The sequence below is a fragment of the Cornus florida genome, unplaced genomic scaffold (assembly GCF_030987335.1).
Source record: "Cornus florida cultivar Cherokee Brave unplaced genomic scaffold, ASM3098733v1 CherokeeBrave_3.0.0_Hap2_Chr01, whole genome shotgun sequence".
Classification (NCBI taxonomy): Eukaryota; Viridiplantae; Streptophyta; class Magnoliopsida; order Cornales; family Cornaceae; genus Cornus; species Cornus florida.
Window position 1 is genome coordinate 114,152,939 of NW_026775571.1, and position 14,537 is coordinate 114,167,475.

At 32.8% G+C, this 14,537-nt stretch overlaps 1 protein-coding gene across 1 annotated transcript; it reads right to left on the minus strand.

Moving 5' to 3' along the window:
* Positions 1–8,433: 8,433 nt before the first annotated feature.
* LOC132281149 (protein bfr2-like) lies at positions 8,434–14,159 on the minus strand. The gene is made up of 3 exons (XM_059782882.1): positions 13,757–14,159; positions 11,677–11,756; positions 8,434–8,646 (listed from the first exon to the last, which is right to left on the minus strand). Exons 1-3 carry the CDS (start codon positions 14,157–14,159, stop codon positions 8,434–8,436), a joined length of 696 nt encoding a protein of 231 aa, XP_059638865.1.
* Between the last annotated feature and the right edge of the window lie 378 nt (positions 14,160–14,537).

Consider the following 14,537-nt stretch of genomic DNA (forward strand, 5'->3'; position numbering starts at 1 on the left):
ATACAAATGAGGAAGTGTTATCTAAAAAATAATAATAATAATACAGATGAGGAAAAAGTTAATGGATTCGTGTTCTCCAAATGTGTAGAAAAATAAGAGTAAGAAACTCATTCGGCCCGAGTTCACATAAACCAGACAGAGGCCCATATGAGGAGTTACAACAACACTTAAGTCAATTTAGAGTCATGTAATACCTCAGTTTATTATAGAGGACATTTAAGATATTTTGCCTTTTATTTTTTATTAAAAAAAAAAGTTAGTTATATGGGCTAGTTTAGTAAATACACAATGACATCGAATGAAAATGGGCAGATGTGAAATCAAGAGGGCAAGTTGTTCAATTTTGAAACTATAGGGACTAACTTGCTCACTTTTATACCACATAGGGGGTATTGTGCTCACTTGATGAAATTTCAAAGGATTTTGTTACACTTTTGACTATATTATATGGGTATATGCACACAACTTAATTTGTTCATCTTTGATATATGGGAGACTTGAATATTGCCCCTGATTACTCTGAATGAAAAAGGAGAAACTCTGCATACAGTGGATCGATATACCAATGATCACTCACTCACGAGTCAAGGCCTAACAACACTACAAGAAATTAGGGTTTTTGCCACAAGACACTTCGTGGCAAAAACCTTCAAATTTCGTGGCGAAAGCCTTTTGGCCACAAGAAATAGCCTCGTGGCTGAGTCGTGGGAGTAGCCCCGTCACAGATTGCCAATAACCACGACTAAAAATTTTCGTGGCAAAATGTAGAACTTTTGCCACAAAATTTGAACTCGTGGTAAAATACCTCCTTTTGCCACAAGCTATTTCGTAGCTAAATAACAGTACTTTCGTGGCAATTAGCAACCTCGATATAGGAATTAATCGTGGCTAATTCAATATTTTTGCATCAAAAATATATATCGTGGCTAATTTAACCATTTTCCCACGGAATTTATTCGTGGCTGTAATTCTAATTGCCCACGAATATATGTCATAGCAAATATCCAAAATAGGCCACGGAGTTCAATCGTTGCTATAATTGTAATTGCCCACGAATATATGTCGTGGCTATAATTCTAGTTGCCCACGAATATGTGTCGGGGCAAATATCCAAAATAGGCCATGGAGTTCAGTCGTGACTATAATTCTAATTGCCCACGAATATATGTCGTGACAAATATCCAAAAGAGGCCACGGAGTTCATTCGTGGCTATATTTCTAATTGCCTATGAACATATGCCATGGCAAATATCCAAAAGTGGCCACGGAGTTCATTCGTGGCTATAATTCTAATTGCCTATGAACATATGCCATGGCCATTATCCAAAATAGGCCACGGAGTTTATTCGTGGCTACAATTCTAATTGCCCACGAATATATGCCGTGGCCACTACCCAAAATAGGCCACGGAGTTTATTCGTGGTTATTATTTTAATTATCCACCAATATATATCGTAGCAAATATCCAAAATACGTTACAAAATTTATTTGTGGAAAATATTCCCATTTTTTCAATATACTAATTTTTTTTTCAATTTATATATATATATATATATATATATATATATTAATAACATATTAATATGGCACCAATTATAATTTTATAACCTATAAATTATTAACTTTATAAACAATATCAAAAATAAAATTTAATCACACATCAAAATGATTATGCAAATAAAGAAATACTTGATATTATATACCACATGAACCAAAAAGTATTGTTTACAACATAGACAATAAAGCCCATCGTGCAAAAAAACAGGAGTCTTAGCATCTGGACAAAAACAAGCTAGTATCCTTATCCGAGATCTTAGACAAAAATAAGATATAAAATCCTAAACGAAGGATTTAAAGATCTGGACATAAACAAAAAGAGCTTGAATTCTTATAGCATGGCTTGTCCAACAATCTGCAAAACCAACATTGAATAAATACAATTAGTGCCTATGTAAAAAAAAATGAACCCAAAGCTAAGTTTTCAAAATATACTACATGAAACAAAAAAATATAAATAGAAAATAAGAACACTAATAGAAAAGATTTATCAACTAATTAAAGATAAGGAAAAAGTATAAATAATAATAATAAAAAAAAAACATAATGTTATTAAGATTTATCATTGACCAGTTACGCTTTGAAAATTCAATATGTAAGAATTTTTACTTTGTGAAACAAAACTAATCATATTACTTTTTATGTTATTCCTTGCTACACTACAACAAAAATGATTATTAAGAATGTGGCATTTACAAGATACATAGTTTAAGTGTTGTTAATTAGTTATCTTTTGCAAGATGCTCATTATTTTAGTCCACAACACTTTTAGACCCTTGTTAATGTTTTATTAAATTTTAGCGCTCAAACTCTCACTTTTCAGTATTCTGTAACAAAAAGAATAACCGTTATTACATGCACTCTCCCATATCTTATGCAAAAATGAATTCTTGTAACATGGATCAATCGAGAATCTAGAAACCGATGATGTACAATTCGTACCTATGTCAATTAGAAAAATGAATCCAAAGATGGACTCTAAAAACAGTTCATCATAAAGAAAAAAGTTCCATTAAGAAGCACTAAAAATTGAATCTTCCATTTAAACATATATGTGTGATCCCATTACAACACTAATATATTATGTGCAGAATATTAATATATATTGTCTCCATGCAACATTAAGTATAGAAAATTAAACATAAAATTTATTTTGGTTAAACTGTATATCCACTAAGTGATCAAAATAGATAACAGATAATTAAATCACCGCAAGCAATTAATCTGCGAACATTTCATACAAATTATATTTTAAAACTATTTTGGTAAAATTGAAAGATTTTAACGAGAACTATTTATTTGAGGATCACAAAACTAAATGGTATAATCCAGGGCTTAAGTTTGCATACTACATCGTTGAACAAAATAATAAATATAGTAAATATAATTAAAATTGCTTTATTCAATAGAAGTGTCATGTTTAGCCAATGTTATACGCTGTAAAATTTGATTCAATGTGGTAGAACTATGTTAATGTTGTTCCAATAATTCTTATTTGTTCCGAGTGTCATCTAATTCTTCATCAAAATTTACCTTTGAAAATCTGGAGGTAGTGACCAATATTCTAATGGTGGTGACTTAAGTTTATAACAGTTTTGAAGTGGGAAAAATTGGGGTGTTGGATGAGGTTGTCAAGGTTATTACACTAATTCCTATCAACTTAAGTTTAGCCCTTACTTCAAGGATAAAGTTAAACATTTAAGATTTTGCAACACTTGGGAACTAGTTGTGCTTGATTTAAATGAACTTTTTTTGCTGGCTACATAAATAGGCAGGATTGCTAACCTAATCAATTTATTTGCAAATATCAAGACAAGCCAAAAACAACTACCCTAACCAAAAGTAAACTAAACTAAACAAATGAACTAAAACCAAGGAAAATATCAAACATTGAGAATGCATTGGAAAAACTCTATCACCAAAAATGGAGCATTGAACCAACAAGAAAGCCATTTCTACCAAAACCAATCATTCTAAAGAGAAACCAAACATATCCTGAAAAAAAAAAAATTTGAATAAAAAAACCCCAAACAAAAGAACCCACAATAGACAATCATATATAACCATACATAACATGCCTATACATGAATCAAACTCGTGTTCCAATCAATCTGAATCAAACTCATGTTCCAATCAATTAGAATCATGTTAGACCAACAAATAATTATTAATGCAACCAAAATCAACCAACAATTTGATATTAAAAAAAAAATAAAACTAAAAATTAATAACTCTAAAAACCCCTAAAAATTTAAAACTTAAAGCCCAATGATACCTATATATATAGAATAAAATATACTCAATTTATACATGATTCAAGTTCATGATTCTCAGAAGGTGTGTACCCTTCAACTTCCAAATTGCTCTTTGTTCTGCATTGTGTATCGGTGTACTGTTTGCTAGTTTTGACACATTTAGATATCATAAAAATCTGTTGTTTGCTATTCTGGAAAAGATTTTCCTTTCTAGGTTTTTCTTTTAATTTAATAGGTATTCTATTTAAGAATTTTTCTAACAATTTTATTTTCTTCCTAAAAAAATGAGACTAAACTTCATTCTCATTAATCACGAAAATTCTAAGTGGTTAAATGACTAAAATAAATTTTTGAATGAGGTAATTAATATAACTAGCTCTATTAAGAAGGAGTAACTTACCATAAACGACGATTTTTTTGGGGTGATATAAACTGAGCAATCATTGCTGTCAGATTAGTAAGCTTAGTCTCTAAGGAGTTAATTGTCTGTTGTTGTTGTTGGGCATTGCGCTCCTGTTCCACCTTGTATTGCTATATCTCACGAATCTTCTCCTCTTGTTTTAGCATCTTTCTAGATTGATCCTCCATTTTTTGTTGCATTATTTGATTTTGTTCTTGTAGCTGCTCTTGAATGGCTTGATTCTGTTCTTACAACTGTGCCTCTAATTGGTTTGCTCTTTGTCTGGCCTCTGCAATTTCTATCTGATGGCGTTTTGAAACAGTGATGGGTGCCTGCCTATATCCAAGACCTTTAAAGTATCCTGACTTATGACCAAGTACTTGGGAAAAGGCTTCAGTTGGGGTCATTTGCACCAATCCTGATTCAGATGAATCATCAGATGCATGAGATTGTAGATTCTGGACCATCTTTGCCGGCAATGACAAGTTGTGAGGATAACATATTAATTATAGAAAATTATTTATGAACAACTATCCAAGATTTAGCACACACCAGTCTTCAAGAAGAGTCTAAAATATAACTTTTCACTGAGATTTTTGGTATACATAAGCTTAGTTTTCTACCAGCTTTCTACTGGAACCTTTCTTTTCTTAGATAGTGCATAGCTAATACTTTTATAAATCATGAGCTGCATAGTCTTGTTTTCATTTCTTTTTTATTTCATCATCATTCAGCTAACAACTTATTATAATTTTATCATACATATATTTATATATATATAAGAAAGATAAACTTCATTAATCTTATCAAATCATCAATGGACCATTCATTAAACTAGAAGATATACTTCCCTTACTCTTTCTTTTCCTCAATATATTTTTCTAAACAAAAAAAAAAAAACAAACAAAATTAAACCTCATTTTAAAAACAAAAATCTTAGACAACGCAGAGCTAATACTTTTAGTAATGAAAGAGCAAAAAGATTAGTCAACCAAAAATTTAATATTGTTCAAGCTCTTGTTTAACTTAAAAACTTACATATAACTCCTCACATTGTGGTGTCATCCATGTCCCTTTTTTCTCTCCTTTCTCTCGGCAGTGTGTCTTTTTGTAGAAAGTCACCAAATCAGGCTCCTCTTGTGTCTCCTCATTTATCTGATTCATTTTTAAATAGTTTTAAGATTATGTATACAAATTTCTCATTATAAATAATAAGAACATAGTGCGAGTATAAGTTAACAAACCATCTCATATCGAGACCTAATAAAAGGTTTCGAGCCAGAACAATGATTTGTGACATTCTTCTCCCTGTTTTTTTGTGTTTGTCCCACTCTTTTTCTATATACAAATTTTACAAATCATAAGTATGAAAAGGTCAGAGTATGAAAAACAAAAATTATAAGTAAATAAATAAAGGGGTACTTACCAAAAATTCATCATTAATAAACATATCACAGACAACCTGCCAATCCTCGTCTTCAACTCCCTCGTAAGGATGACGACGTGCCTTTGAGACATTACCCTTGAAAGACTTAAAATACACATGCATGTCATACTTCCATGCTCTAAACCTATCACCAAAGAATGCGTATATACCCTTTCGAAATTCTGTGAGGTCTGTCCCCTCTATCCGTACATTAAACTTATCCTAAAAGAATGTTGATATCATATACATCAAATATTAGTTTTCAAGTAATAGGATAATAAATCTAAATAAAAAATTAAATAATTAAATAAAATGATCAATTCTCACTTACCATTAATGCTTGATATAGCACATCCTTAGTAGCGTCATCCACATGTGACCAAGTCCCGCAAGTGATAGGTGCGCGTGTACGACATATTAAACCAACTTCAGTTCCAAAGTTCTTCGCCCAACCACCCACTGGCCTATGTTACCCCTTACAAAAAATTACAATAGGTTTAGGACCTTTCTTTGCTAAAAAAGTAGCCAGTGCGACTCCTGTTGTTTTACCATGCTTGGTTTTTGACGTGGAAGTAGCTATAATAATGACAATGATAAAAAAGATTGATAGTAAGATGTACTAATAAACATCACATGTTGCATGGATAAAATAACATGAAAATATATATATATATATATATTAGAACAAAGTATTCAAAAAAAAAAAAAAAAAAAATTTACCTGAACCAGATGTGTCAGTTGCAGCATCGGATGTAGGTGAAGGTGTGGTAGTGGGAATATGAGTTGAGGTAGAACTAGGAGAAGGGATATCGGTGCTTGTGGGCATTGGAGAAGTATTGGGAGTGGGACTAAGAGGAATGGGGACATTAGTGCTTGTGGGAGTGGGTGTGGGAACAAGACTTGGAGTAGGACTAAGATTGGGGGCATTAAAGCTCGTGGGAGTAGGTGTTGGAACAAGACTCGGAGTTAGAATACTAGTGGGGACATCACTGCCTGTAGTCATGGACATGGATGCATCAACACAAGAGGATGAGTTAATTGCCGAAAGCTTGCGTTTCTTAAGCCGTCCAGGTCCAGCCATGATGCACAATTTAATCTGAAACAAATTGACATACCAAAAAGAGCTACTCCATTAAATTATTAATAGGGTTTGGGAAAATTAGTTACTAGAAAAGAAAGAAATACATAAAGGATATCATGCATCAAGGAAACTAAAAGTCATTGAAGAGGACCTTAATTACTTAATTCCCTTGTGGATAGCATAAACAAATAAATAAATAAATAAATAAATATATATATATATATATTAATTGCTCAGCATGTGTTCAAAGTATGCAGTGTTGTGGGTAGAGTATAGGCAGACCTAACTTCTACTATTAGTTTGCTTGTGCTTGTATTTTTTTTTTTTGTTCCAGGAACGTACTCTCCTAGTCCTATTAGTGGGTTGAGCCCCTTAGGCCCAGCCAAAGACAAAAATAATCTACTTGTCAAAAGCACGGAAGATGCAGAAGGTGGTGATGCAAAAATGATGATGTAGCTGTGGGGTTGTCTGGTTTTGAGAATATCTTGCGAGATATGATTCCTGGTGTGAAGGTCAAGGTTTTGAAAGTGACAGCACCAAGGACGGTAGATCGGGATATAATATCTAAAGTGATTGAGCAAATAATGGAGGAAGAAGATGAAGAAAAGGATTTTGCTTGTGCTTGTTCTTCACAATGTAGTAACAAATATATATATATATATATATATATATATATATATATATTATACATTGAAAACACATAAGGTATTGAAAAATATAATGTTTCAATGAAAAGATAATTATAAATGTAACATGAGTATAAATAACAAATAAATATATAGGTTAACTTCAGTTACACCCCCTGAGGTATGTCCAAACTTCAAGGAGACCCCCTACGTTTGCAAAATTTCAGTCAGACCCCCTATCAAACATAGTCAGCTGACAAAGCCAAATAAATGAGTGGCATGACTAATTTGCCCTTTTTGTCCTTATCCCATATAAGCTTAACCAAACACCAAACACCAAACTCCCACCAAACGTTACCCTATCTCTTAAACCAAATAGTGAAATTGTTCTTTTCCCTAATTCTAATACTGTATGAAAGTGTACCCAGTTGCCTAAGGCCGGACTGAACTTACCGGCGGACCAAATGACGACGACACTATGATAATGTGAGCAAGGAATCTGGCAATTGGGCGAACGCCGCAAGCATGAGGGAGTGGTTTCTTTGAGCTCGCTTTTGGGTCTAGGTTGATGTAGCTCTATTCCGTTTTGGGTCGATGAAACTTGTTGAAAAAATTAGGTTTGGCTCGCCGGCAAGCTCGTCGTCGCCAAGCACCTCCATTTTAACAAAACACCGCTATCTATGCCCAATTCACCACTAGGAAGCTCAATTTTGAGACATTTGATCTCGTTAAATTCTTCAACACTCGGGTAGGCAAATGGTGGGTCACCCCACCCTGGTCAATATCGTCATCGAAGCCAACCGCGAACCCACGGCCAACAGCGAGGGAGGACGAACCGGAGTTCGACCTTTTTGGGCCCAGAATTGACTAAGGGCTTGGAGGGGTTTCACGATTCCATCGAATACAAGCCGAAAAGGTTGGAGAACGACCCGCGTTATTTATCTGATGACCCAGATGCAGAGGAAGCGTCGTCATTGGAGATGACGCAATCAACGCGGACCACCACGTTCTCCACCTAAGGTACCAAGCTGTGGAAGCGCTGCGAAACAACGCTGCATCAACCTAGGGCTTTGACGTCTCCGATCATGTTAAAGACCAGGAGGAGCAGAGAATCCGGCATACGATTCTCTTCGCGGAAGAACTAAGAGAGAAATCTTCTGGAACGAATTCACAATCATCGAATTAGTCTTCGCCGCCAACTCCTCCGTCGCCGAAATCTCATGCCTGGCAGTAGAGCCATCAACGCCTCCAGCGAGAGAAGTCGCGAATCGTGCTCGTGTCCACAGAGGATCTGATCTGATCTAATCCACCCATCTAAACCAGAGCCATTGAGAATCATTTATTCCCGGCACCGAAAGGGGTAGAGCATGGGGATTAGGCGCCGTCATCGGTGAAGAAGGTGGATGTACATATATATATATATATTTATTTATTTATTTATTTATTTATTTTGGAAACTGCCGTTTATATATATATAATATATAATATAACCCTGTTTGGTTACAAGCATAGTGTAATTCAAAATTATGTGTAATTTCATATGCATATAAAATGTGATAGGTACAATTTAGCCAAACATGATCATTGGAGGGTAATTTAGGCATTATCGTTTACCTTTTTTATGATGTCAGCAAAAAATATCTCTGATCAACTTTGACCGTTGACTGAGGGGGGAGATTGATGTGTGTCAGAAAAAGTAGGGGGTCTGACTGAAATTTTGCAAACGTGGGGGGGTTTCCTTGAAGTTTGGACATACCTCAGGGGGTGTAACTGAAGTTAACCCAAAATATTTTCTTGATACACACAACATGAAAGCACAATTTTTATAGATCTTTCAAGCAAATAAACATGATTAGATCTTTCAAAACAAATAGATGATCTCAACCCTAAACACAAAATTAAAACCTAAATTAGCAATGACAACAAATAGATGATTTGTAATAGGTGTCATTATTATTTTAATCAAATCACTTCCCTCGAAGCATCAAGAAATTACCTAAAAAGGTACAAAATATAGTAGCTCAAAGAGAAATATATAGTATATATACAAAATAAAGAGATAATCTCATTCTTGAAACCCTAAACACCAAATTAAAAGTAGAAATCCTTTAATTGTAAATCAAAATAGAAGAGTGATATCTCATTCTTGAAACCCTAAACACTAAATTAAAACTAGAAATCCTTTAATTGTAAATCAAATCTCTAATAGAAGAGTGACAACTCATTCTTGAAACCCTAAACACCAAATTAAAACTAGAAATCCTTTAATTGTAAATCAAATCTCTAATAGAAGAGTGAGAACTAAAATCAGGAATTCTTTAATTGTAAATATTAGAAGAGGGAGAACTCTTACCAGAGATCTTAAGTGATCTGATTATAGAGATTGATCTAATGCCTATGGCCAATGGAAGACGGATGGTTACGTTATTGAGAGCAGACGGGATGAGGGAAGTAATGAAAGATAATGATATTTAGGATTCTAATAGCTATTAAGTTCCTTTTCCCTAAATTTTACGAGCTAAACTTTGGCGCTGCAGGACATTAAAAAAAAATTTTGGCACTGTACTTAACCAAGAGAGATAACTTTTGGTGCTGTAGTGTTTAACCAAAAATAATTATAAAAAAAGTTAAATATAAAAATAATCTTATTACAAATATTTTTAGTACGTGTTTTTTTGATAACTTTTTATAAATTACTTTTTAAAAAAATTATAAATTATTTAAAAATTTAGAAATTTTTATAAGCAATTTAAATAAACAAACTATTTTGTAAAATATAATGATATGGACCGTAAGTATCATGCAAATTAAACTAATATTCATATATTTTTAGTAAATTCATTAATTTAAATAATAAATAATTATAATCTCTAATTACATACAATCTTATTTTTTTATATGTTGTTTCTCTATTAGTTTACATACTTCAGATCTTATGTGATGGCTAAATTTGATTAAAAATTAATATTTTTTAAAAAACAAATGTATAAAATAAATTCATTTTCAAAATTGTTTACAATATCAATTATTATATGTATATATACATACACTCACCATATGTTGGTATGTATGTTGCAAAATTAAACACAAAACGCAAAAAAGAGCTCAAACACACACACAAAAACTCAAAATTCTGTTTGATTGTAAATATTGTTAAAATTCTGTTTTGGAGATGAGAGTTTATATTTGATATTTTTATTGCTAATGCACTATTTATTAACTAGTGTCACAGGTGCTTTACTCTTAAAAAGGTAATAATCTTAAAAAGTTAATAAGAATTGCACAAATACACAATTAGTTTACTTTAAAATAGAGTAAAAAGACTATAAAATTTACTTATAGTGACATGATTTGTCTCAAATTAAGATCCACTAATACAAAATGATTAGTACATGTGTTTTCACCATTGTCACACAATCTTCACTAATCACTTCCCTTGTTTACAACAAATCACTGAGAACAACCCCCCTTATTTACAATATCTTTCTTACACCACAACAACCCAAACTAGCAAGATAAAATGTTTAAGAGGACAATATAATTTAGCTTACATACACAATGAATAGAGCTTTGTATAGGCTTTTGAAATCAAGTGACTGATGCTTGTGAGGAAATTAGGAAGTTGAAGAATGTTGAAATGGGATCTTGCTTTAGTGATGAGAATGAGACAATTGCACAAGGCTTTTGACCTAAAAATTCTTCTCTTAATGATGCATGCTAGTAGATCACTATCCTCTGATATCACTGCTATTATTTCACCTTTTTCTTCTTCAAGATTGGACAAATAGGCTAACTGTGCATCAGCTTCGTACAGAGTTATGACAAAAGTAAAGTTCTAGTTCTTAAAATCTGAAAAAACACCATTTGATAGAATCAAAAGATTAAATGTGAGATTATGAAATATAATTCAATGTGAGAAACAGTATAGAATTTGGCCAAGAAATGTAACAGGAGAACTACTCAATGGAAGGAATAATATGAAATTTGGGCAACAGATATCTAGAACTATGACCAAAATGCAAGATTTCATATAATATTAGATGGCAAGAGAATTATTTTTGTTAGAAGCTGGAAAAAGCTGGTAAAGATCAGCAATTGAGTACTTGAATAAGTTGATGCGCCATTGATGGAGTGATACTCACTGCCCTCTACATGCCAAAGAAAAAATAATAGTAAATTCTCTAATATAATATTCAAATATTTCTATCAACAAAAAAGGATAAACTTTAGCACAAATAAAAGCAAAAACAAAATGATAAATTATATATCTATATACATGCATCCATGGAAACACACAGAAATAGATATGAAGTTATATAAAAATTGCTTACCAAATAAACAGAGGTTGAAGAGAGACTTTGGCTAAGAAATCTGAGAGAGCGAACAGGGACGGTACAGAGGGCTTCTTTAGCTGAGGAGATAGAACCAAGACATTCGTTATAAACGAGATATAGGGTTCTATGGGTTTTTAAGTTAACTTTTGTTCTCCGTGTTTTCATTATGTGGTCTCTTAGTTTTCAAAAATTGCCAAAACAACAAAAAATTGTTATCTAAAAACTGATACTACGAGTTCTCAATTTTTAAAATTGTTCTGTGAAAATAGATCCTAGTAGAATAAAAAGACAGTTTTTAGATTTTGGTAACTCTCAAAATAGAAAACTGTTTTGAGAGTTCTAAATCAAGCAGGGCATTATTTTCCTTTTTAATGATAAAACTTTGTAACATAAGCAAATAAAGGCCATCGGGATGAAACAAAATATAGAGCCACGAAATCTTAAAAATTTAAGCTCCAATAATCTGGGCAAAAATGGGCCAGTATCCTAAAAAGATATTCTAAGATCGTAGACAAAAATGAAGCGGTAGAATCCTAAATAAAGAGTTCCAAAATCTGAACAAAAGTAATATATACTATCCAAAACAAAAGGAACTTAAATTCTTGTGGCACGGCCCATCACCAATCTACAAAACCAATTATGAATTAGTACAATTCGTCTATGCCAATTTAATCCTAAACCAAAACCAAAACCGAAAAACAGGGAAGAGAAAAAAAAATTCCAAACAACGCCATATATTGTTCAACAAATATATATAATGAGTTTCAAATAAAAACACCAAGTAAATGAATAGATTCAAAATCTTAGTGCATAGCTCTTGTTTACGTTTTAGACTTACATATAACTCCTCTGGTTACACATCAGCTTGCTCAACAAATAAATGAAGCTGTGCAAAGGAAGGAGCTTATAGTACTACAAGGCTGCATTTTTCATTGTCTAACATTTTTTTTGCAGATGATCTTATGGTTGCTTGTAAAGCTTTCATCCACAATGCAAAAATCTTGGCAACCATTTTTAAAAAATTTGAGGAAATTTCTAGTCTTCACATGAATCCTTAGAAGTGTAAAGTCTTGTTTTCAAGAGTTGTTAGAAGAAAGCAAGGTATATTGAGATTGATGCAGTGTTCAGAGGAGGTATTTCCTATCAATTACTTAGGTCTTCCTCTTTGCCCATCTTGTTTGAAAAGGTCTAACTGTAAAGAGCTGGTTGATAAGGTTATTAAAAAAATTTCTCACTGGAATACAAAGCTTCTGTCCCTTGCTGGTAAGTTGGAGTTAATTAAGACAGTAATGAATCCTATTTTTCTTTACTGTGTAGTATCTTTTGTCCCTGTGGCTATAACAAATCAAATACAAAAGTTCAGTAGTTCTCACATTTCAGAATGCTACTCTACAAGATGTTATCACTAAATTTTTTGGTGTTGTTAGGGCTGTTTTGGAAATGGGCTTTTTCTGAAGTATTGTTGGGTGATATATTTGTCTGTTGTTGTTCTTGGCTGTTGGTAACATGGGTTTTTGCTGTTGAAAGCTTTGGGATATGTTCTCTATTTTTGTTTTGCTGTTGAAAGCTTTAGGATATTTTCTCTATTTTTGTTTTGCTATCCAACTTTCTTGTTTTTCTTATTTTTCTATTTTGCTGTGGTAGTGGAGCTTGTCCATTGGTCCATAGTTCTTTTTAATTCTAAGATTCTAGGAGTGGATGTCTGTATCTCTCCTAGGTCTTTTTCATTCCGAGGGAATGCCCTCTGTGCACTTTTATATATATTTTTCTTTTTCTTTTTTATACAAATACAATTATGAAAAAAATATATATTAACTCCTCACATTGTGGTGTCATCCATATGTCCCTGTGTTATCTTCTTACTGTGACTATTTCTAGAAACATACATTTAATTAGTTATTAAGAGTGTGCAGCACATGAAAATAAAGGAGAAAAAATGCTATTAATTAATCAAGAGTAGATAAAGAAAGGGGAAAGAAAAACAGATTAACTTACCATGAGCAATGATTGTTTCGTGGTGATATAAACTAAGCAAGCAGCGCTATCAAATCCAAGAACATCATTTAATCAATTTCACCATCAGTATCATTATCAGTGCACAAAATCTCTTCCTCTTCCTCTTTATCTTCATCTTCATCTTCCCAATCATCACAATAATCAATTAACGTATCATCTTCACTTGTATCGTCATCATCAATAACAAATTCATCATCTAATTGATCAACTTCAGCATTGTGTGTTGGATCAACAATTGGGTCAACATATTCTGGTTCAACATCTTCCATGTGCAATGGATTCACATCTTGCTCATTGTAATAGACAACTAAATCAACATCTTCCTCATCTTCAGTTTCATATGTATTGTCCTCATCTATATCTTCATCTTCATGTTGTAAGGACAACTCTGGAACATCATACCAGTTCCTGGGTATTACTTTTTGTACCACATGCCAATCACCACTCAACTTGGGGTCCTTCATGTAAAACACTTGATGGGCTTGGCATGCTAATACATAAGGGTCATTCTTGTACCACTTACGAGAAAAATTAACATACTTAGTGTTAGTATCTGAATGTATTCCTATTCTCTTGTCATCAACATCCCACCAATCACACTTAAAAATGTATACTTTATTTCTTTCTATATAATTCAATTCTACAATATCTATCAGAACACCGTAGAAGTCAATTTCTTTATTCTCATGTTCTCCTTTTACTACCACCCCACTATTCTACGTCTTACGGTGCTTCTCATGCTCAGAGGTATGAAACCTAATACCATTAATGATACATCCCATGTATCATACCACACGCTGGTCAGGACCATTTGCTAATATATACAATTGCTCTGTAGCTTC